This window comes from Gouania willdenowi, chromosome 13 (genome assembly GCF_900634775.1).
Source record: "Gouania willdenowi chromosome 13, fGouWil2.1, whole genome shotgun sequence".
NCBI lineage: Eukaryota > Metazoa > Chordata > Actinopteri > Blenniiformes > Gobiesocidae > Gouania > Gouania willdenowi.
Window position 1 is genome coordinate 14,002,000 of NC_041056.1, and position 26,301 is coordinate 14,028,300.

General features: G+C 37.5%; 1 protein-coding gene across 1 annotated transcript in view; it reads right to left on the reverse strand.

The window, feature by feature from the left end:
* LOC114474128 (rho guanine nucleotide exchange factor 26-like) overlaps positions 1-26,301 on the reverse strand; it is a 51,180-nt gene that overhangs the window by 21,838 nt on the left and 3,041 nt on the right. Inside the window, exons 3-12 of the mRNA XM_028464172.1 lie at positions 25,681-25,732; positions 25,426-25,568; positions 22,903-22,959; positions 21,386-21,546; positions 18,762-18,914; positions 18,488-18,617; positions 16,940-17,014; positions 15,744-15,833; positions 13,875-14,029; positions 7,205-7,414 (exon numbers count right to left, since the gene is read on the reverse strand). Coding sequence (XP_028319973.1) covers positions 7,205-7,414; positions 13,875-14,029; positions 15,744-15,833; positions 16,940-17,014; positions 18,488-18,617; positions 18,762-18,914; positions 21,386-21,546; positions 22,903-22,959; positions 25,426-25,568; positions 25,681-25,732 — 1,226 coding nt within the window. The remainder of the gene's footprint in view (positions 1-7,204; positions 7,415-13,874; positions 14,030-15,743; positions 15,834-16,939; positions 17,015-18,487; positions 18,618-18,761; positions 18,915-21,385; positions 21,547-22,902; positions 22,960-25,425; positions 25,569-25,680; positions 25,733-26,301) is intronic.

Below are 26,301 nucleotides of genomic sequence, written 5' to 3' on the forward strand. Positions count from 1 at the left end.
TCAAGTTGTTACAAGCCTTTGTAGTACACAAAGATATGCTCTCGTTTCACAATAAACCTAATCACACAAAACCTATTTTATATTTGTATATATAAAGATGTAACATTTTAAACCTCTGCGCAGTCATGTCTTTTTTGCTTGACACACATTTTACTTTGAGAACAAAACCAAAAAACAACTTCTTGACTTCCGCATAGTAATTCTAGCAAGACTCTTTATGTCTTCTCTTTGAATAATATGTTAACAAATGAAACCTTGACATATTATTCAAAAAGAAAACACAAAAAATTTAGCTGGTATTCAGAATGTATTTAGCTAAGTCAACTACGTCAGTCATGATGACTCATGCTGGGTGAAAAGAAGGATCTGGTTTTATGCTGAGATGCTCCTGAAATCAAATAAATATAATCTTATTGTTTTATGAATAAAATGATTTACTGAATTGTCTATTGATAAATAAACTAATAATTTAAACTGGCCAACAGACAGGGGTGTAAAGAGTACTGATGTATCCTACACAAGTAAAAGTACTGTTACTGGATTTAAATTGTACTCAAGTACAAGTACAAGTAAGCCACACATAAGTAGCTCAATGAAATAGTAATCAAAGTAAATGTTACTAGTTACTTTCACCCCTTACGTTTCTTTTTGGTTGATTATGACGTGATGCATTCGATTGTTGTCTGGTCATTCCGTTTTTTGTAATTTCACAATGTCCGTGGATTATTTTCAAACAAAGAATAATAATTTACTCAGTAACGCTTGGGTGTGGAAATGTAATGAATGACTTATTTTCAAACGTACGTAAGTTAGAGTAAAATGACTGGTTTGGAAATATACTCAAAAAAGTACAAGTATCCAATAAAAGCAACTCTATTACAGAAACGTGAGTACGTGTAATCCATTACTTTCACCTCTGCTAACAGCGTATTGACTTGCCCAGGCCTACTAAATACTATGTTTGACATGTGATTTAGAGGAATTGTACTAAAGAGAGAGGTGTGGCCACAGTCATTCCTCTGTGCACGTCCTCCACATTCCACAAAACTGTCTGTGAGAAAAGCAGCTGCTACGTGTTGCTCCTGACAGCTGAACATGCACGACAACAGTTGCACACATGTGTGCAGTCATGACAGGTTTGTTTTCTCCTCATCTTAAAGTGGTTAAAAAAAGAAAGAGGATTGTAAGTATGTGCTTAGGCAAAGGCATGTGAATAGTAATACCGCATTAGCATCAGTAGCAGGTGCTTGTCCTGATTCATGCTCTGAGCTGTAAGTGTGGGCGGGATTTATTCCAAACATGGGAGCAAAGGTTCGTTTGTCTTCAACCATTCATCCCATAGAGAACAAGAATGCCAAGAGTCATAAATCCTTTGTCGGGCATTTGTGTTCTAAGCTGAAAAGAAGAGGTTCTGCTGCTGTGCAGTAAAACCACTCTCACAGGAACATAAACTGGTTGATAACAGATGGTTTCTACTCTTCTTTTCAAACAAAAACCAACATCAGGCTCCTCCTACTTCTGTTTCCCCTCCTCAGTGTCCTTCTCATTGCCGTATCAACTTGTTTACTCTGTACTGAGACCATCCATGTTCCCACCTCTATAGAGTGATAATAGGGTACGATCTGACACCAAAACATTGCATATCTAAGCTCAAAGCAAATAAAAGAGTTCCCAGACAGAGTCACCAGATTCCCACAAAGAAACTATACAGCTTTCATAGAAATGTAAGCAGACTATAAGAGAAAACTGCACGAGTGAGAGATAGAAGCACAAATCCCACGTCTGGCAGGAGTGGGTGTTTGATCAGTACTGCTTTGTGTTCTGGCTTCATAATTTACAATTTACAACAGAAGCTAGACACAACATCAACTTCATGCACACCACACTAACTTACACAAACAAGGCGAAATAGGACTAAATAGGACTGATAGATGGAAAGTCAGACAAATTGTTAAAAGCCGTTACCCCCCTACAGGTCATCTCTTGGGCCCAAGTATCTATATAAAAATCTGTACACTGTAAACTGTAATAATAAAATAAATAAATAAATTTAAAAAATAACAATTATTCAATAACGTAAGCACACAGCATCAAACGGGCAGAGAACTAAAGAGCGGTTCAAATTAATAAATTGCCTTTCACAAACTCCTCCCTGATCATCCGTGGCGTGCAACAGACATTTTGGGGGGCAGGTGTTCAGTGAAAAATAAGGGCATTTTATGCGGCGTGTAGAACTGACGGCTGCCTTATTATAGCAGTGTGAAACTTAAAAAATAAATAAACATTACAGGCACATGTTGAATGAATTACATATTTATTTAATGTCATATCTTAATAAAATTACTTGACCTTTGAAATGGTACGTTTTCACATTATAGCACTGATCAGTCAATCATTATCGTTTTATTTCTTTGGAATGAACGCACATGGAAGTTAAGCAAGTTACAAGCTACAATGATAGATTAGTGTACTGTACTCTTTTTCCCCTGTCAGAACAAAAAAAGTGTACAAAGTGTCATTTTCAACTTCTTTGCTGGTAGATGGCCTACTGCTTACCTGCTGTAGCTGCCTAGAATAGAATAATAACAGCCTATTTTTAACGTTGAATATAGCCTATCAAGGTAAACACAAGATTACTGCAAGTCTTGTTGGTACAAAATAATATAATTAGCTAAAATAGCTTAAATTTTTTTTTTCAAATTTGGTTTGAAAAAAAAGATTTGCCTCAGGGATAAAAGCTTGTCTGAGTCAGTGTCATATCTAAGTCACATTTAAAGACTCACTGTCATTAAAAACCTGTCCCATGTTATTTAATTATCCGTGAACCTTTGACTTTGATTATACATATGTATATGCCCTATAAATAAATAATAGTAATAAATAAAGCACTGACGCGGCAATGTCCGTTTTTCCACACTGAGCTGGTTTAGGGCTGGGAGTTTACAAACTGATTCACATTTGATGCAAATCAAAGTTTGTATGTGCAAATGGGAGCATTTACCAAATAAATTATATTTAGTCATTTTGGCCAAGATTCACAGCTCCGCCCTGCAAATACTGTAAAAGTTATCAAAAATTAATGGATGGCTTTCAGTGTCCCACGTCTTTAGATGATCTCCAGCGATTTTGAACCCCGTCAGTGAAACGCCATAGTAGAAAAGTGTTAAAATACAACGTGAGCGAAATAGCAATTTTGTAATTTTCAATTTTCAATTAAAGATTCTGGACTTCCTGTGATTTTCTGGTGTGGTCATAATTATATTTTCTACTTGTCTTGTCATGATCTACTTCTTTGTCAATTTTCATGATTCTATCTACGATTAATTCATATTTTTGGAAATTACTATCTCGTAATGCATTGTTGCAAGTGTACTTGGGGGCGCTGGCGCGTCAAATTTTTGCATTTTTAAAATCGGAAATAGCCAGAAATTAGAGAAGCACGTGATTGAATTTTGTGTGAATTTTTGTGACTCTACATAATGGTTCAGTGGGTGAAGAGTAGGTGAGTTGGTTCAGACACCGGGAAAAGAAAGAAAGAAAGAAGAAAGAAAGAAAGAAAAGAAAGAAAGAAAGAAAGAAGAAAATATTCCAGCACAATAACAATGTTTCCCCCTTTTTAAGTATGAACTACACATTTTCATTTTTTTCATTACATTTTTGATAAATAAAAATATATTGAACGCATAATGTTGTGCATGTTTAAAATGTATAATCAAAATGTAACTAGTACATTATAGGAGCAGTTTAGATGGACAATGTTGAGACTCCATTGGTATTGATGGACATCTTGTTGGACTGTAGTATACATTTACATATGCTACATGAGCATCCCTGCTACACAGCAAGCAGCCTCTAAAATGAATTAAGTTCTCACTAAAAGCCAGTTGATGTTAGCATTATTATCTAAATGTCACACTATAAGACATTTTCACATTGTGAAAAAGCAATGCGCTAGTTTGCCACGCTTAGTCTGGCTCTTGGTTCAAAGCACAAAGAATCATGGCTGCAGCAGCGTTCCAGGGCTAGTCGTGGGAAACATCGTACTTAGCAAGAAGCTGTTGCTAGGGAACGACACAAACAATGCCCAGTAACCACTGATAACAATGAACCTTCGCCAGGGTCACCCCTCTCCTCCTGAGTGGAGCCTACATCTCAGCCAAGGGCCCCAAACTCGTCATGTGATCAAAGCAGAAACGCTGGAGTTTACCAACAATAACTTGTCCAACACAAAGTAGCAAATGCCACAGATATGCTACAAATAAAAAAAGACATGTAAACAATCAGTGGGAAGATGAGAGCGGTCAGCAGTTATAGGAAAGGTATGAAACAAAACCCACTTCTGACTTTTTACAACTATTCCTAGCGTAATTTAGATTAGAAACATGTGGATTAATTTATCCAGCTATAAATCAATACCAATATTTTCTATACCAATATCATCATAGGTATAGAAAATATGGCAACATTTAGAGGTAACTTTAAAGCTGATATCTGGAGTTTCTGAGAAATATATGTTTATGTATGATTCTTCTGAAATGTGAAAAAATACCAAACTAGTCTCTTACTATGATCTACCGCTGGTGGTCATTCATATACATTAATGTATGTAAGTCCTGCCTTTGTCCTATAGACCCCTATACAAATGGAAAAAATCGCAGAGTGCGCCCAGCCGATAGGCTTCGATTTCCTGTTTTTGAGACTGTCAATCAAAGTGAATGAGGAACTGTGCACAGAAACAAGGCCGCGCGTCACAATAGCAAACAGGTAAATACGTTTTTGGCTCTTACCTGACCCATAGACCTATATCAATGCGACCCAATGTGATCTTGTTATGTTCCGCGATGCGTGTGCAGAAAAGTAGAGGCGTGGCTTCTGGTAGATTGGGAAAGGCAGTGGGAGGAAGTGAGGCTGTTTAGGGCGGGGCATCGAGACGTTTCTCAGAAACTCTGGATATCAGCTTTAAGCTCTTTGTAAACTGTTTTTTTCCCCTCAGGTTGAAGGGAGAAGTTGTAGGTTCTTACTCCAGTATAAATAAAAGTTCCAACTACTACGGGATTAGACTCTCACTGAGGTTTAATCTGGGTACAATAACTGCCTTTGTTCAATTGTTATGATTAAAGTATGTTAGAGGGTAGCTGACAGTGAGCTAAAGCTTGGCGTAATCAATCAAACATGAATCACTTTTGTGAGAAAAAGAAGCCAAAATGAGTAAGTTAACTTTTGTTTGTACAGTAACAATTACCATCAGTATTCAACAGGGAATAGTGAATTCAAAAGTCTACCTTTAAAATTAATTATATATATATATATATATATTATTGCTGGGTTATTTTAAGGACCTAGTCCAGCTAGCTTAGTCCATCATGAAGCTAACACACATACCATGTGATCACAGTCACACACACACTTTGAATAAAGAACAGTTTTGCTAACTAAAATAGAGTGTTTTCCCACTGGCAGAGGCAGGAGGAAGACATTGGCTGTGTTCAAAACAGCACACTCCATACTATACACTACAAACACAATGCGTATATACTGTCTACTATATACTATTAGTATGATGACTGATGATGACCCTTCCCACTGAAGTATACTTCCACGCCTCCCAAGATGTATTTCCAACATAAAACAACAAAAACCCGAAGCACACTGAGGCTAAATATCTCTGTTGATTCTCCACTTTTGAAAGTTCTGAAAACATTTTAAGTGAGAAAGTGACCAAGTAGATTATCAACATGTGGTCATTTAATCCAAAAATCTTGCAAAAACACATTTCATGGAGACATATCAGGGATTTTCGGAGACCCTCCATTGTGCTACTGACAAAACTTCCGCTTAACTTCAGAACAAGAGCCCTATTTACAAAAGGATTGTTTTAGCTTTAAGCTTATTCCAGGACAATTTTATGTTCCACTCGCACTAGTGTGCCCAGTGTCCATACTTAAAAAATGTCCCAATATAGTATTTCTCGTGTACTCAATCTTTCAGGATGAGACATGAAGGATTCTGATTGGTTCTTTCCATTTCGGACCGAATGGGAGGGAAAGTTTTTACACAATTCCAGCTGCTACAGAGGTCTGACTCTTTTTGTTCCTATTTCTGAAGACATATTGTATTGACTTCTCTCAGGATGGAGGGACAATTTCTCCCAGTATGACCAAAAGATTTTCTGAACAGGATTGCGGACTCCTCCTTTAAATCTAACACTTTTTAAAAATGCAACCCTTTAACTTTAAAACTTGCATGTTATTTGTATAACTTGGTGTCATAACAGCAGAACACTTCCCTTCAGAACATTCTGCTCATAATGGAATACACCCAAAGTCTTTGTGGAGAGAAAACAGACAGAGGAATGAGGGGGAACAGGCCCAGTGCATAAGCAAACAAAGCGTGGAACCAGTGCCAATAACCACTGTTAAAACTATGTGTGCGGTTACACATTTGTAAATGCGTGTGTGTGCTAGAGCTGCGACTCTTAACGAGAAAAAAAAAAAAAAAAAAAAACTCTGAATAAAGCCAAATATATGGGTGATCCCATTTGTTTGTAGAGGTTATATAATCGGGACGTGCTCGTTGGGATGGAATAAAACAGGTGATGAGCATTTGAGCTTTACCAACAGGCAAGAGTTTAAAGGATTTTCAAACAAGCCAACTGCATTTTTAGAACAAGATTATGGGTAATCTTCCCCTTTCACATTGAATAAATTTCAAATTTAACTTGCTCACTCGAGACATAAATATTATTCCTGCAAAAGACGACTGGCTGGAAGGAAAGTCAGGGTAAAAACAACATGAATTTGAACACGCTGTGTGTTTTACAGTACGACTCTGAGTACCAGAGCCTTTCCAAAACTGCAGTAAGGCTAAATCTCCGTCTTGCAAATGGATGTAACTAAATATTCCTGTGACTTGCAAGGGTGCAAAAGGGGACTGTGAAATATGAGTAGAGGACGGACAGGAAGAAGGATTTTCTTACGTCAGGTTAAAAGGAAAATTGGAGCGAATACAGAAATGATAAAAAAGCAGAAATTTGACCAAAGCTTGTTCTTTGAGATAAGTATTTAGACTATGAAACAAAAGAAACTGAGAGCCAACATCTCACACACAAAACACATGGCAGCACTGGACTAACCGAAATAGAAAAGGAGTTTATATATTTTTAAATCAAGGTAAATAAAAAGCTATGTAATAAGGAGGTACTCACAGCAGCTCTGTGCTGAGGATCATGGGCACTTTTTCTCCGGAGCGGTTACTACGAAAACATAGACGAAAGAGATGGTTGGCGCCGGGCTGCCGTGAGCTCAATATGCTGGTGGTGGTTCTGACAGGGGACAGGTTGAGATCTTCAGGCTGACAGGAACCCACCCAGATCTCATCCCTCAAAGCGTAGTCGATCACGCTGTAGCTCTCCTCACTGAGGAAAACAAAAGTGTTCAGTGTTACATCAGGTATGTTCTGCAACACTGTTAAATAATGCAGAGCTTCTTTGGGAAAACTATTTTTTTTTATTTAATGTTGCCACTTTAAAGGGGCGATGTATTGAATTTCAACCAGATTCGCCCCCACCTAGAGGCAAGGCATTTGTATAGCGCGTTTCATACACAAGAAAGTTCAATGTGCTTTACATGATCAAAAAGTGCGATAGAAAACATTCAACAGCTTAAAAATCAATAACAACATTAAAAACATAAAATAACAGTTAAAACATTTAAAATCAGCAATAAAAACATTGAATCAACAATATTATGATTAAAAATCTCCCTCTCAGTCATACACAGTAGAGGTGCAATTTGCAGTCGCCCAGAAGTCCACCTATGACCTATAACAGTACAGGCTGATGCTGCATTCAATACAAATTTGCAAATCTGCATTTTCAGGGTCTTTTCACCTTATTTCCCCAAGTTAAAAAAATTATTTCCAAGTTAAAAATTCCAATTTCCATCTTCAAAGCGTTCCAGACGTCAAAATACCTCTAAAACATTGTTCACCGACGTAGTATTTAAAACAAAAACTTTCATGTTTTTGTGGTTTGTAGTATTCCAATGCACTTATTCAAGTAAAGGTCAGAAAAATGTCTAGAGTTCTGAGTTGCTTTTAATGCACCACCACGAGCCTTAGGCCAAAACCACAATCTCAATAGTACCCCTTTAACAAGAACTACAATTTTAGTTTAGTTTAGATTATATTAGATTATTAACAGTAAATCTAATTACAACCAATATTTTACACGAAGCACACATGCAGATATGGCTAAGTGTCAGTTTAGATAAAATGTATCCTAATTTTTTTTTTTAAATATACTTTTTAAAAGCTGCTCAATCCATTTGGTCAAAAAATATTAGCAGTTCTATTCATTGCCCTTGTTCTTTCTGACTGAGCAGTCAAAACTAGGAGCACCGATAACCTTCAGTCAAAACAATATAGAATTGGACTTTTTCACATGTTTACACCTTTAATCTGAAGACTGAAGGAAACCAGCACACACAGAGAGAACATTCCACCCTGCACAATGAGTTAGTGGTATCAGGATTTCTGAATGAGAGCGCTGCTACCCACTGTTCCACAGACCAAGACCGTTATCCCTAACTCCTTTTCTAGATCTACCAGTCATTGCATTGGTCTCATGCTTGTGTCATATATTCACTATACTAAATAAGTTCACCCTTTTTCCCACGAGAACATTTGCTGGACAGGGTCGAAAGTGAACCCAATGCTTACCAGTACATGAGTTAGTCAGAAACATCTGGAGTTGATTGTGAAATGGGCTTCCACTATAACAGCTTACATCCTAAGGAAGAAATATGTAGTGTACACAAAAACAACTGACACACTTGAGACGATGCTATTGCATTTATAGAAAAAATTGTTTTTTTTTCTATTTGTATTCATGTCAACATGATCAGTCCATGTGTCTTTGTGTCACATCGACTTTTTTCCCAAGCCTTTAGATGACTGCTTAACAGTCCTTGATGGGAAAATATTAACAAGTTTGGATTGTTGTCCATCAACTTCAAAGAGAGAGGTGGTTGTGCACTGCCTGCTCACAATGATAGCATAAAAAAATAATGCCAAATGAATAGAAACATCCTCCATAAGGCCAAGAGGGTCAACAAATTCATTTTTCATCCACAAATTGATGGGCATAGAGTGCCTAAAGCTGATATCCAGAGTTTCTGAAAAATCTATGTTTATGTATGATTCTTTTAAAATGCGAAAAAATACCAAACTAGTCTTTTACTATGGTCTACTGCTGGTGGTCATTCATATACATTAATGTATATAAGTCCTATAGACCCCTATACAAATGGAAATGAGCGCCGTGATCACCCAGCCAATAGGCTTTGACTTCCTGTAGTAGAGTCCGTCAATCAAAGTGAATGCAGAACTGAGCATGGAAACAGGGCCGTACGTCACAACAGCAAACAGGTAAATATGATTTTGGCCCAATGCAACCTTGTTATGTTCCGTGATGCGCGTGCAGAAAAGTAGAGGCGTGGCTTCTGGTAGATTGGGAGAGGCAATGGGAGGAAGTGAGGCTGTTTAGGGCGGGACATCGAGATGTTTCTCAGAACCTTTGGCTATCAGCTTTAAGTAGAATAAATAAAATAAAACATAATTAAATTAAATTAAATTAAATTAATTGATTATTACAGTAACAACAAGAGCACTCAGAGCGCAAACCTCCACACCAAATATTCTCAGATATTGGCAGTTATTTGGATCAATGATCCTGATCATGGTACTATGATCATTTACACTGTAAAGGCTTGGAAGAAATTTATATCCTCATTAATAACAATACAGTAGGTTTAAATTGAGGAATCAACCTGACATAACTGAGTCAAATTTCATAAAGATCGGTCAATTACGAATCGAAATATAATTTTTTGAAATTTTGCCTGCGATTAGAGATAAAGATTTTTTTTTTACATTGTTTAAACTGATATAAAATCAGTATATCGATTTGGATTCCCTACAAAATGTATTGATGTGACACACAAACAAATAAATAAACAATGTGATTGGCACTGGACATCATATACAACTATACACCTATGATAAAACAAAATATGAAAAAGACAATGACATACTACATAGAAGGGAGATCCTATTTCTAACATATTGCTTGAGTTTTAAAAAGATTAGCACTTAAAGGTACCTTAAAGGTATTTGAGGTAAAATACCTTAAATACCGTTGACATGAGACTAGAAGTAAGTTGGGTGATAAAATTGCATATTTGTGGTTTTCTCACATGCCAAAGGAAGACAGTTTTGACAGGTTACTTAAGGGTTTGCAATTCAAATCCACTGAAATATCATTTGTAATAATCTAAGTGAGTGAGCGCGGCAGTATATATGTTTATAGTTTTCTGTTGGAGGGAAATGTTATCTGCAGTTACAGATAGCAGTGGCATCTGATTCACGTTATCTCAGCTGTACCAGCTACCAGCTGCCCTACGCACAGTCGGATTTCTGACAAACAACATGACCTCACTCATATTCACAGGGAGATTTCCACATGTCACATTGTGACCTACACATAAAAAAATATCCTATTCACACACTGAAGAGAAATAAACTTGAGGAACGTGAAACCTCAAAAAGGACAACCCACTATGCCACAACCATTCAAAAAAGGCAGGAACACAGCCAGATAGGAAAACCTCAACAATAATAAATGTTGGACTGGTGCCCAGTGTTCACACACTAAAGAAGGGGGGAAAGTGAAGATGAGAGGCGAGCCAGCTGCAGTTATGTAAGTGTTCCTGTGTGAGCCAAAGAGTGCAGCAGTTCAACACTTTCCCAATGGGTGACAATAGTAACATGGACTGAGTTTGGAATAACCAATACCAATTTGGATCGAGATCATAGTCAATACAATTTGCAGAAACTATGTCATTAAGAATGCATGACGCTTCATTTTTATTAGCATAACATGATAACATACCTTGTTCCTATTGTTTTTTATTTTGTTATCTTGGTTTGTACAACCCTAAACGCTAATACTTTATACTCTAGTTCTCCAGTTTCCTTTTATATGTTTTATTTTGTAGGACCACAAACAATAAAATATGTATGTGTTATGCTTCTCAGTTTTTTTTGTTTTTGTTTTTGTTTTGTGGATATGAATTGTGTAAATACAGCACTATAAAATAAAGAAAAGAGGGGTAGGATTTCTTATAAGGTTTTTGAACTTCCACCTACTCCTTTTGAGTGGCAACTTTGTATTATTTTCCTTCTGTAATCTTTGTTTTGTTTATATGCTTCTCAAATGACTTAAATAAATAAATAAAAAATATGCAGAGGTGAAAGTAATAGTTTACAAGTATTCGGGTTACTGTCATTGAGTTGCTTTTATGGGTACTTGTATATATATTTTCTATTCTTATTATTTTTTCCTGTAATTTTACTTCTATTTATTTACGTTCTAAAATAAGTAAAGTAATTTGTTATATTTCTACACCCAATTGTTACTGAGTAAATTATTATTTCTTGCTTTAAAATGACCGTGAATGGACGTTGTGAAACTACAAAAAATGAAATAAACAGACAACAATGAAATGCATCACATCATATCCTATACCAACTAGATTAAATGGAATGCACCGCGCCAAAACATAATTGAATGCATGTTATTTTCTCAGTTTTAGAGTTCAAAAATGTATCTATACTTTGAGCCTGAGATTTATATCAATTTGGACGTTAATTCATTGGTTTTATTTTATTTTAAAACAAATTGCATATTTTGACAAACCTTTTATTTTATACAGATGCTTTTGTAGAAAAAAATGAAGTTCTAATTGTGCAAAATTTAGTTTCTTCCTTTTTAAGTTTACATATGAGATGTTTACTGTACGCAAGGGAACCATGGCACGATAAAATAATTGTTGGGGAGGGGGCTTTTTAGTAACCATTGTGTGCATAGCAACGATGTAGCCTTCCACTTCATACCCTTCCCCTTGTAAATATTGTGAAATGATTTTTTCAAAATTCCGATGTAGCACATTTTATCATTTGGCTCAAACAGAGCTATTGCTCTGTTATGTCTGGGAGGGTTTGTGACTTGCTGGTGCCTGACTTGCCTTGCATTACCCTCGGTGTGTTTTTGTTTTGATGGCTGCAGAGGGAGGGAGTGCAGTGAAGTAGCGTGCCAGAGCAAGGGTTCAGTGCTCCACATGGGACAAACTAAAATTGTAACAGCTTCTCCCATTCAAAGGTTCTGATCCAAGGTCCCTCCTCTTCTAAAATCCTTCTTTCCAAACCCAAGCCTGCCTCCACGTGCTTCTGCAGTCAGCCTTCTACGACCAGTTTCCCAGAAGAAAAGTAATATTGCGTGGATATTTTTTTCACTCTTTTGAAAATAGTCCAAATGGTTAGACATTGACAATAAGTTCCAGATGCAAAGGAAGATAACGGTTATTGGTTTTCATTTAAACAGCAATGTAGCAAACACAAACACAGTATTTTAAGGAAGCTCAGTCTTGCTCATGGGTCTGCAACCTTTACTCTCAAAGGAGCCACCTTGATTAAAGTCCTCCCAGAGCAGAAAAAATACCGTCTCAATGAAGACAACAAAGTGAATGAAATTCTATACTGTTAAAATTATATAGAATAATGTTTGGTTTAATTTAATTTATCATGTAAATGGCAACTTAAAAACAGTTTAGAATAGAATACAATAAAATGACATCAAGAAATAAAACAGTATCTTGCATCTTCAAATTCTACATCTCAGTTTACATGAACACAATGTTATATAAAGAATATTATTTTTAGTTAATGTATTTGAAAGGCTACAAAAAGTAACTTGAATTTGATAACGCACGATCATGTGGTCAACACATGCTAATTGATCATTTCTTGCCACACATGAAGAATGCATATTTAACCAGCATATTAAATTAATCTGTCCCCACACAATTCAAATTTTTAAATTTTTCTTCCAGAATAGTGTTTTTGTTGGTTTAGTTATCTTACCAGGGATTTAAAACTTAATATTAGCCACAGGTGCAGGAAAGTTGATGGTCTGTAGATGTTGCAGGAGGTGAAGTAGGAAGGTGTCATTGCACAACATTATTTATTTTAGGTTAACAAATTGTTACATCTTGATTTTATCTGTCATTAATCATTAATGGCGTCTGTAAAAAAACAACTCTTTATTTCAATAGTTTTTTTTAAAGCTATAGGGAGCCATTGCAAAAGAGTCAAAGAGCCACATGAGGCTCCAGAGCCGCAGGTTGCAGACCCCTGGTCTAGCTCATGTTTTCAGGATTGTTGTGCCTCAAACTTGTGAAAACTGAGAACGAGTGGAGAAGATTCAATGACAAGACTAATGTGGAGCAGGTTTACAAAATCCAGGTGATTTATCACTGTAGGACATTTTCAAAGCTGAGGTTATAAAACAAGGTCAGATTTACAACACCAGGTTTCAGCAAGTTCAAGTAACTCACGTTGAAAGACCTGAGGCTGAGGGATTCTGTGCCGATACCAAACACAATATTCCTCAGATCAGTTGATTATAACCTTTCTACGTCATAAAGCTGCATGTTGTAGCTTCCTTTTCTGAATGTTATTGACTTTCTTATCAGCAATTTACATTTTCAACAGAAGTTTTTTTTCTGCAGAGCCTCATTTCCCACAACACGTTCAAACACGATCATGGAAGAGGCTCAATCACACGCCTTGTTCTCAGAGTCTGTCACACATGCAGTGCAGATCCTCAATGCTAATGACCTACACTTTCACCTAAAACACGTCTTAACAAGTCAGTTATGGATTAGGTTTGCATGCCAAGGGCCACAATCACAGGAGCAAGTCCAACACAGAACATGCACACTTTGGCCAGTATCCATGTAGCCACAGCGATGACTCACCTCTTTTTCCTCGTGACAATGAGGACATCATTAAACAGGAAGAAATACACCTGCTGCCTCGATGTTCGCTTGAGGAAGATCCCATTATCCTCGACAAATGCAGTCAATTCTCCTCTCTTTACCATCCATCTGGAAGAAGACACCAAGGGGAAAGCCTAGGAGAAAGAAAAGGTTATGGAATAATGGGAATTCATAAATAAAAATGTATTTGTAATGTCAATTTGGTCAAGTAACCTGGCTTTAACCCTCCTATTATCCTCAAATACCTTTGGGATCAATCTGACCCCAGGGATATTTGCCTCCAGAAAATGATTATCAGAAACTTGTTGACCAAGTTTTTGTGTCAGACATTTTGTTTATTTGTTAAATACAGAAATAACTCCTTGATTATGAAACCTTCACCTGTTCTCTAGCGCCACCATCAGGCTAAACTTTTAAATTAGAATAGACTAGTTTTACACAGCTAAAACAGCTTGGGGTCAAATTGACCACAGACGAACACCATCGTGTGCAATATGTGTTCAGCACAATGAAAAAAAAATCATCACGATAATTTTATGCTTAATCAATTGTATTCATCAAATTAGGAAAAGTCATGAAATATGAAGCAAAAATAAAAAAGTCAACTATTATTTTTTGAATGATAAACATTCAATGGGGTCAAATTGACCCCATTGATAATAGAAGGGTTAAGAACAAGTTAGTTCTGTACAGTCTTGAATAGGGATGTCCCGATACAACTCTTTCACTTTTGATATGATACCGATGTTGCGGTCTTGCGTATCGGCCGATACCGATATTGATATTATTTTGTAGTGTGGAATGGTAGAAAAGGCTTGATCAAGTGATGTTACTCAAACAGAGAACAATAGTCAGAAACAGTAGGTTACTTTGTTGGAGTGTGAACCATAGTCATCTATGGATAGAAGTGCTGGAGCGGAAAATTTTATCAGAAAGCTGTGATTTTAGATGCAGTCTGATAAAATCCGATATTCATTTTCACCGATGTCCAAAATCAATATTGCATCGGGACACCCCTAGTCTTGAATGTACTTCAGGGAAGAATGAATGCTTGGTTTATTACATTTAAAAAAACAAAACCTCACAGGTCAATAAATTGGAGATCATTTGTGAGAAAAAAATCTTTAAAAGGTTGAAATTGCCTCTTGAAAGGTTTGTTTTGATCCCCACTATAAACACTCTCTTATTGACAATGTCGGAAAAGTTATGTGCATTGCATTGTGGGAAGTGGAGTCCGTGAGACGGATGCATGGAAGTGTTTTCTCTTGTGTTTGGTGGTGGTGTTTTCATGGACTGAAAGCTGTAACAATTGTTAATTTTGGGGCTTACACGGAAAGATCTGGTCGAGATTGATTGTCTCGCATAGTGAGGTGATATCACGGTGAATACTGGAAACAAAATAGAACAAATATGGTGTCAAGTGAATTTCTGTACTCCTTTTCTGGTGAAGAAACACAAGAATACACTGAGAATGAAGTAAAAACTTTTATGCATCCGTCTTCGTGAGTACACATCCCACAATGCATTGTGCAAAACTTCTCCGAAAATGTCGTGTTTACAGTGGAAATTAAAACAAACTTTCGAGCGGCAATTTCAAACTTTTGCATTTTGATTTCCAGCAAATGACTCTTTCTGATTTAGGCACATATTCCACAAAACTGAATCAAAAATGCAACAAAATTATTGTGGAGGATGTATTGGAGGCTTTATACCCTAATCATTACTTGATTGTTGTTTCTATTTAATGTCGTTCTATGGTCATAATGTTGTGGCTAGTTAGCAAAAAGCTAGTAAAGTACTTCTGCACTTGATCAAAATAATCTTTAAAAAGAAACAAATGTATCATACCTTGATCTTGAAATCCAGTTGGGAGTTGATGGTGTACATCATTTCTGTTCTCTCCATTGTGCGAGCTCCTTCATTACACTTTCTCACCACCTGGTCACACAAACACGCACACAACCTTTACGGGATCACTTTTTGACTGAAGAACATACAGTATAAGTGCAATAGTATTTTATTTGCTGGAGGTTCCTTGAGGTTCTAACAGCACAAAGGGAGGCAGGACTCTGAGCTACAAGGTTCCTTACTCACTGGAACAAGCTCTCAAAATCAGTTAAAGGCTTACAACATTAGTATTTATAAAATAAAGCTTTAAGCTTTAACATATTCAGTCTTAATCATGTAACTGGATTCAGGTGGTGTAACCCTGACCTATTTGTTTTTGTCATGTTGCTACAGGTTTGGCAGCTCCGAGGCCCGAGAGCGTTTGTGGCTGACAGTTTTGCTCTTTCCTTTCCAAATGACTTTGATGCAGCATTAAAGGTGCAGTCTGCAACTCATATAAAAGTGACTTTTTGTCATGTTTGCTAAAGCTGTCACTATGTAAGGACAGCTTTACATCAAACTAGTAGTTTGGGTGAAAAATAAACAGACTCATTGAGTTCCCCCTGCTGCTCCTGCAGCCTTTGGCAGATTGCCAGAATGCACCACGACCGAGCAAAAAGAACCAATCAGAGCCGGATTGTGTTTGATGAGCTGTCTGACAGCTGTTGCTCACAGTCCCCGCCCCTTTCCCGAGCTGGAACTCCATCTTTTTTACAGTGTATGGTCTGGAGGTAGTTACTGCTTATTGATTTACATTATGCTTGATTTGTAATTGTTACACTAGAACTCTGTAGTGCATGTGTTGTTTGTGTGTGCGCGCAGCAGCCTCCGTTTGGGTGCTATAAGTGACACTGTGTAGTTGCTGCTGCTGCTGAGCTGTGTGCACATAGAGAGAGAGAGAAGCAATGCAGTAATATGCTTTTAACACAGCATGTTATATTACTGTGATGTTGCTGTCAGACTAATGTTAGCTTGTTAGCTCCTCTGAGGGAGGGACTTTGGAAAGTTTGGAGGCAGGGCAAGAGAGCAGCGGGGAGGGAGGGGGAGAGAGAGATCTGAGAGTTGCGGACTGCACCTTTAAGTACTTTTATCAAAAAAAATCTTAATGAAAGAGATGGACTTTAGTTGAACTTGTGGATGTTAAACAAAGCACTGACCTTGCTGACTGCCTGTAAAGCTTTTGTACACTCTTCATACTGTGCCGAGTCTTTTGGCGTCTTCTGACAAATTGTCTGTGAAACGAAGATTTAGGACAAAGAAACAGGGCATTAAAAGCATTTAGTGCAAACAAACACAAATAAAGTCACAATAATCCAGTGTGTTTAGTAAGAAAATATACTGTTATGTTAACTTTGAGACTCTGGAAGGAACCCTTAAACCCCATGTGTCAAACTCAAGGCCCGGAAGCCAAATACAGTGTATCCGTCCCTTTAAAACATCAAATTCGGCCCGCGCGAGAAAGTCAAAATTATGCAGTATTTTGTAAATTACCAACTAATTCAGTTGTAGACCTCTCAGCCCCTACAAATACAAAAAAATCAATTTAAATACACAACATTTGCAGAGATCAGTTTATTACATGATGGCAGTCATTTTTTTTCTCAAATTGTTGAAATAACTATCATTTTTTTTTTAAATATGCCAAATTTTCCTCAAATTATTGCACAAAATTTCCCCAAAATCAGTTAAATTTGAGTGAAGATCCTGCAGGTACTGATATACTGTACTACTGTACATACTTTAATCATTTATATGTGGATTTATAAGTGAAAACCAGGGCACAAAAATGTTGAAAATCTCCAAAATAAAATCTGTGGCCCACTTAAGCTCAAACTGGTCTGTATTTGGCCCCTCACTCCCACAGCATCATAGAATATAATGTGTCATAGAAGATGAAGCTGAGGGTGGGATGAAAATAAAAGCAAAACTTTCTCATGATCTGCAAAGCTTTGAGTGCGTAAACATAAACCCTCCAGTGCCTCCGGGGACATATTGATGGAAAACAGGCAATGGGGGAATAAAAGTTGAGAATTACGCAAGGAAAAAGATATTTAAGACAGGAAGTGCTGGCGGAACATGATAAAACACTAAGTGAGGTACTGTAGGCATTGAGGACACAGCTCTCATTTTTACCCTGGGTTATAACTACCCCGCACTTAAAGGGCCTAGAACTGTTGGTCAGTAGGCAGCTAAACCAGGGTTAGGGTGGCTCCCTTGCCTCTCCCCTGTGGTTTAGTGAGCAATCACCTTCTGTCTCACCAACAAATAAGTCATCAGGCTCATTTGATGCCATTCAACATAAACTGTGTGCTTTTACTTTGAAAACTCAATCTTTAACCCATGTAAAGATGCGTGTGCTTTATTATAATTTTGTAATAGTGCTTTATCTTTGGCTCTGAGCTTCCTGTTAGCTTGATGGGCGGGGCTTAAGCGGCTCTTTTGATTCTAAAGGCACTGTCCTAAACAGGCAAAGAGGACCAAGAAGTGACTGTTATTTTATTATTAAAGTAGCGTGGGAACAGCTTGGGATCAACCAATGATAAACTGGTGTGATTGCTGTCAGGACTGTCACCAAAAGCCAGGTGGACTGAGAGAATATAAAAATAGACCTAAAGTGATGCTTGACTATTAAAACAAAGTAAAAATCCAAGCATTAAAGTCTTGTACTAATATAGTTGGTTCCGGTATTTCTTGCGTGCACTCACATCCATGAGCAGAGGAAGGCGTGTGATCCTCTGCATTGGCAGGATAAGGAAGGAGATCATGGGGAGGTTTCTGCAGTCTGGATGACACTCTATTCTGCTCAACACTTCTTTAAAAACTGGATTCTTGGACCTGTACAGAAGGAAATATATGGGTTTGATGAAAGGAGCAACTGCATGCGCAGCAAGAAGATACAAAGAGGGGAAAGCAGCTGTGCTGGATCAAATCCAAACGTGATGGTGATTATTGCTATTGTGTGATTTAACAGTGACTTACAGCAGCCTCTGCAGGGTTCTCTGCTGGTAGACCTCATTGGAGCAGTACGTGACATAAGGGTCGAAGTTTGACTGAGAATGTTTGCAAACAATATCACTGATGTCATCAATAACAATGTTTTGTTCGTGTCTGTCTTCGAGCTCCTTGAAGAATCTAAAAAAAACAAAACAATAAAGAGTGGTATAAAAGTCATACCAAACAGCAAGAGACATCCTGAGTCATATTCCACTGGAGAAAAAATAGGATGCGATGACAAAAACAAAATCAGGAAAGTAACGGGCGGCCAATCCCTCACAGACGATAACAAAGGAGGAACAAGCAGCCACTTAAAATAGACGTAGGCTGCCATTAACCACAACACAGAGGCTTTTCCTCTTCCTGAGCATCAACAGATGGTTGTTTAACAGCACGCCACATGCCAACTTTAAAGGAACAAGTGCTTTTGTGTGTGTGACCTGAGGTGACAGAGAGGAAACTGTTACACAGACAGCGGACGCTGACTATGTCCAGCTGGATCAGGTTTGAGCTCTTCTATAAAAACACCTCAACTTCCCAAACTTTATCTAAACGTCATGACTGTAGCTAACAAATATCTGAACACATTGCTCTTGCTTCAGATCTTTATCAGATCTAAGTTTCTCCAACAGAAAGTGAAAGTACCAGTAGATACTGGGTTAGTGTTAGGGTAACTGATAACTTCTAGACTTCAGTCAGGTTTTAATGGTTTTACAGCTGTGCCTGTGTTGATACTTTTGGCCAGAACATCGTTGTAAAGCAGTGTTTCTCAAATGGGGGTATATGTACCCGTAGGGGTGTGCAACGGCACTACAGAGGATACTTGAAAGAGAGAGAGAGAGATAGAACAATTAACAAATGGGGTTTTCTACTGTTTATTTTTTAGTTAAAAATGATAATCATCTTAATATGATTAGAACAAGAACTGAAAATACAACAATCAGTTTGTCAGTCAGAGACACTAAATATTGTTTCATTCCACTTATTTACAAAATCTGATTATTGAAAATGCGTGTTATCCCACATTCATTACATTATTGTGCTCTATAGTTTGTTTTTTTATAGTATTATGGAGCAAAATGTTGTAATCACACAAAGGAGATACTGTACTTGGATTCAGAAATAAGAGACTTTGCTCAAGAGACTTGAGCAAAAAAAAGTTTAAGAACCACTGTTGTAAAGTAAAACATTTTCTACACATACTATTTAAAATGTGTGTTATCACTCATTCATTACTTCATTATTTTTATAGTATTCTGAGCAAAATGTTGTAATTGGACAAAGGAGGTTCAGAAATAGACTCAAGAGACTTGAGCAAAAAAAAAAGTTCGAGAACCACTGTTGTGAAGTAAAACATTTACTACGAAGATTGTCCTGCTATTACATGAGCCTATAAATAAATCATTGAAGGAAATATGATGTCCTTTTTTAACCTTCAGGTGTTATAAAACGAGGACGACATGCACCATATCCTGAGGATGCACACCAAACATAAATCATTTTATGACATGCCTTGTCCTATTTCCATAATAAGGTAAAACTCTTTAAAACGATACCAACAATTACTTTTTGCCGTAGGTGAAACTGTACAACAGTAGAAGCTGAAGAGTTCACGACGAGTTTTAATACGACCGTGGCTCAGGAGGTAGAGGGTCGTCCTCTGATCGAGAGGTTGGGGGTTCGATCCCAGTACCTGACTATGTGTCGAAGTGTCCTTGGGCAAGACACTGAACCTTAAGTTGCTCCCAGTGGTCGACTAGCGCCTTGCATGGCAGTCCTGTCCTACTGGTGTGTGAATGTGAGAGTGATTGGGTGAATGAGCTGATATGTAAAGAGCTTTGAGACTGTTTCAGTGTGGTGATAAAGCGCTATATAAAATCAAGTCCATTTAATACAACCGATTTTTCTGCAACGTCTGAGCTACAGCTCAACTTTCAGTGACCTCTGGTCTCATAAAAAACACCTGTGAAATGATGACACATCAAAACATGTCTACACAGATATACCTATTAAAGGAGGCGAAAGACCTTGGACTTGCCTGTCAATCATTTATGGAAATAAGTGCGTAGGGGCACTTTAACAGCAGATACAGCATTTTACACCATTTTCAGCTTTCACAGCCACAAGAACACAAACATTTCAATCCAAAAACTTCTATAAATATATATCTACCAGTATCTCATGGTCTTCTCTTTGCTCCATAGGAACCAAGTGCTCAGAATAGAAACAATTGCAAAGTCTGACAACATTTATAAAAACAAACAAGTAAACCATTGTGACTATTTTACCTGTAAAACATGAATCAAGCATAACTGTGCCTATAGTTTTTTTTTAATTTTTTATTACCATTAAAACTAACCCTCACTTCCATTTAGCCAGCAAGTCTTAATATCTAGTTTCTACACTGGATGACCTTTCCACAACAACAGGTTAAAGAACACATATATCATAGTTGCAAGGGCAACACCTAAAGTATAGCAAAAAAGACACAAAGAAGGACCAAAGCAGGTTAAATGTCCAACTTGAGTCTCATGTCATTCACAAATATAAACTGTTTAATCCTGTACAATTCAAAAATAACATAGAGTACAAGCATTCCACTCACGTACTTTTTGCTAGTTTCACACACATCAGCAATGTTGGAGAACAGATGATGGTGTTCAGTCTTGGTCATGGCTTCGCTGAGTTCCACAGAATTCTTGAACATGCGGATTAGGATTTCCAGGCTGTGAAGATATGAGTGCTCCGACGAAATCACCTCAAAAATAGCCTGAGGAGAAGACAAAAAAAAAGATTTTTGGCTATACGGTATAGCAATGGTGTTGCATTTCTTATTTATTAGAAAATGTTTGCTGTAGGCTTTACATGATCAGGATTTTTTATGTCTATAATGGCCGATATGGCCAATAAGGTGCACGACATTGAAAAACTAGATTTCATTGTAATCATTTTGTGCAAGCCACTCGCTGCCACATACTGGCATGGAGTTGTGGTTTAGTAGTCTGTCTTTTGATGTTGATAGTAAAAGCAAAGCAAATATCTCTATATATCACATTTTTTTACACAAGGCAATTCAATGTGCTTCACATAATTAAAAAATGCAACAGAAAACATAAAAAAATTGAAACAACATTAAAAATAATTTTTTTAAAAACCCATCTCAGTCATAAGCAGTAGAGAAAATAAATGCTTTGGTAACACTTTACTTAAAGTTTTTTCATATGAGGCTGACATTATCTGTCATTAGCATGAATAAGGTGTCATGAAGACTGTCATTAAGTGTCGTTCGCTAAATTATGACACCTTTGGAGCTATGTTGGCAATTTTTGGGTTAGGTGGAGGGATCTAATGGGGTTAAGTAGGGTTATGGTTACGGTTAGGCGTGATGGGTAGGGTTAAGGTTCGTGATTAGAGTAACAAAGGGTTAGAGTAATGAACGACACTTAATGACAGCCTTCATGATTCATTATTATGACAGGTGTCATGCCATAATGTGATGCTGACTTCAGCTCTGCTGCAGTTTGTTCCACTTCTTTGCAGCATAACAACTAAAAGCAGTGTCACCATGTCTGCTGTGAGCTCTGGGCTCCACTATCTGACTTGTGTCCATAGATCTGAGAGACCTGCTGGGTTCATACCTGACTAACATCTCACTGATGTATTCTGGACCAAACCCATTCACAGATTTATACACCAGCAGCAGAACTTTACAGTCTATTCTGAGGCTGACTGGGAGCCAGTGTAAAGACTTTAAAACTGGACTAATGTGCTCTGACCTCTTTGGTTTAGACCTCAACTGCAGCGTTCTGAAGCAGCTATAGCTGTTTGATGCTTTTTTGGGAAATTACTATCAGAATACCATTACAATAGTATAACACTAATGAAAATAATTGCAGTAATTTGTAGAAGAATGCATTTTTGAAAGAGCCCCCAAAAGACTGGACAGTTTTATATTCTTTATAGCATTTAACTCACTTACTAGGGTTATGTCTGACAGTGTAATAGCCTGTGATGTGAGCAGTCATGTACTGTTTCTTTAATGGACTTTTTATTGCTTAGGCTAAAGTTACACAAATGACCTGAAGTCAAATCATTGTCACAGTGTGATTAGTAAAAATACTCCTACCTCTTGTCTCTTGCGTTCCTCCTGAGTCATTTGGTCCGACAAACCACTTTTCTTCACCTGCGACACAAATATACATGTGTTTAATACTTGTAGAGTTGTGAAGAACATTTTTGTAATCAAACGATGTATAGTATGCAGTCAAACCACTGTTTAACACTCCTCACTGTGTAAAAAAAAAGCTGCTGTGAGCAAAACCAGCCTGAGGTTAAAAAAGACAGCTCTTGTGTTCTGACTGAGGAGCTTTTGTAAAAGCAAACTGATAAAAGCTGAGAGTGTGAAGTGTGCTTGCTGGTATGTGACTGCTTGGCCTGTGTAATGACATATTGGGCCAAATAAATACTAACTTTTAAAGCAGACATAGTCAACTGGCGGCCCAGGGGGTCACATACGGCCCCCGGTCTAATTTTATGCAGCTCCCAAAACAAAATTGTAATTCACAAAGTTGGAAGTTATATGGCGAACAACATAATAATACACCAAACTCTAGAAACACAGAAAACGACAGCAAAATGCACAACATGTCAAGAAAAGTACAAAAAGAAGAAAAACACACACTAAATATATAGAAAACAGACAAAATGACACCAAAGACTCACTAAACAACCACTTAAACACACAAAATGACTACACAAACAACAACATATACAAAAAGGACTTCAAAGACACAATAAATTACACAAAATGACAGAAAAATGCACAAAATGACAAGAACAGAAAAAATATAACAAAAACACACGACACAAAAAAACAACAATTTGCCATATTGACGAGAAAATCTACAAAATGAATTTAAAATCATACGAAATGCTTAGATTGGTCATTCTTCTAAATGCCGGCATGAATGTTGATAATGTGTTGCCCATCTCTGTTTTAAGGGAATGGACTCATGCCTTTGCATTATATTGCTGGTAGGTTTAGCTCACACAAACTTCCCTCTTTCCACTAACTTATTGGTTTTAAACAGACACAAGGAGATGATACTGGAAGTCCAGGAAGAGCAGTATCACCTCAACAGCAGTATCAGCCCTGCAGCCTTCAGCAAACACTGAGCGTAAACAAACTGGCTACAACTTTCTGTTCTGTCAAGTTACTCTTCCACACATCAAAGGCAGCTTTTACAAACAGCAACAGTAACAAAATGCCATGAAGTTCCAGGTGAATCAAACTTTTGTCTATTTTAATCACGTGAAAGGAGAAAAAAAGATCTACAGAAGTGAACTGCAGAAAAGGCCAATATTTTAGGATCAGTGGTGACATGTCCAAGAGATATTAAAATGCTCTGAGATGTGACATTTATTAAAGAATGAATGAGTGGTTTAAGAAGGAGGAGCTGAGTGTGAGGAGACTTCCTGATAAGGTAAAAACTCAGACGATGACAACTTGTACATCTGGTTCTCATTTGCCTTCAGAACAAAACTAAACCTCCTGTAATCTGGACAATGGCAGCTACAAGAAACTATCTTTAAAAAAAACAACAAAAGATGCATTGAAGCTCATTTTAAAGGCGTTTTTATCACCTTGTGCTTTTTCGATCTGCTATTGACATCTCATTACAAGAGCACTAAGGGGTCCCAGTTATCTGGATCAGTAATCCTGATCATAGTACTCTGATCATTGACTCTTTATTACCAATATAATAGGTCCAAATGTATGGGCACCCCCATTTTTAGGAAAAATTGCAATGAATTGCGCAATCCGGATCCGATCTGGATGAAAATTGGTGGAATTTTTTAAAAAAATGAGTCAAATTTCATAAAGATCTTCAGTTTTTCTAAATTCGCCAATAATATGCGATAGGTATTTTATTTTTTATTTTTTTCAAACTCATCCGGAATTTGATCCTGTTTCAAAGTTTAAGGTCTATCTTTGGTGAAAACTTTGGTCAAAATCCATTAAGTACTTTTCATATAATCAAAGAAATAAATAAAAGCTGGTGGAATTATTAGTACTTCCTTGGTGAAGATAGTAAGTTATCTATCTAGGTTTTGTCTCATAAATCCAAGGATGAACATTTGCAAGCTCTTTCAGAACAAATCACAATCTCAGTCATAGTTTGGTAACACTGTTCCCGTATTTACCAAGAAACTAAATAAATGGGAATATCTCTTATAGGCTAACAACAGAGCTCATTCCCGTCCTCTTAACTCTGTTTATGCTTTCATTGAGTCTAATCTCTTACTACAACATTCTAAGCATATGCACAGTCTGACGATTGCTCATAGTTTTGCCAACGTGCTGGCAACAGGCCCAGCAGCACTTCCAAAACTCCAAAACTGCGTGTGGGTCTGGCTCAGTGTCCCACCCTCCCTTCCCTCTCTCTGAACTTTTGCACAAGTGCTCCTGTGCTCCCCGCTGAAGAGGAGGAGTGAGTGCAGAAACAGTGGGAGGAAGGGTAGAGATTGTGGCCAAACTGGATACTACAGCATTCTTCAGAGCACTGAAATTCCAGTCCTGGACAGCCACAGCCTAACTATGCGTTTGTTCATTCCATACATGTGTGTGATTGTGTGTTAGATGTCTAACCACGCTGAGCTGGCTCCATGAGGTACGGATGGGCCTATATTGGACCACGATGCCGTTATCAGGTTTGGCCTCTCTGGATTCAGCATCCTCGTCTGAGTCGTTATGTAAGGCCTTCTCCTGGTAGTTCTGGTAAAGCTCCTCCTCTGAATGTTTTTTGGCAGAAAGATGGAAAAGTCTCAGACGATGAGAAATTCAACGGACAAAAACAGAAACACAGCAGAGTAAAATAATTCAAAACAGATAAGTCTTTCTCACCCTCACTGTCAAACGTCGCCTGAGGGGACAGAACTTTCTCTTTGTTTAGATCCTAGAGAAGAAGCATCAGTGTCACATCTTTGACAAAAATAAAACACTTGAATGGAAGCAGCCATGTGTTTCTCTGCCACCCGTTTCCTACCAGTCTGTAACCTCTGCTAACCTCCTTTAGTGACCACTGTCTAATCACAGCCATTCTGTAGTTAAGCACTTATGTGCAGTGTCAAATTACTTCATGCCTTCCAACAACTGCTTTAATTGTTTTCTGTAAGGTTTTCATCCTTTCTTCTGCTGCTAGTGCTGCCAATGTGTGTTTCTTTCATTTGTTTCTGCACTTCAGACTTTGATCCTTGAAATCGAGACTCAGTGTCAAGTGTCTCACATTGGAACGATTTGTCTTTTTGCCAATCCTTTTAAGGGTTTGGGTTATACAGCATCAGTGCACCTCTGTGCCTTAGTTACAAACAAAGGCTAGTGTTGCATTATGAAATGGAAAACATTTTTTCTTAAATGTTTGATTCACTTGTAACAGGGAGTGTCAGTAAATGACTTTAGCACAAACAAATAAAAGAAGTGCCAAAGAGCACAGGGCGTTTCAATAGCAGGCATGTGATGAGGATC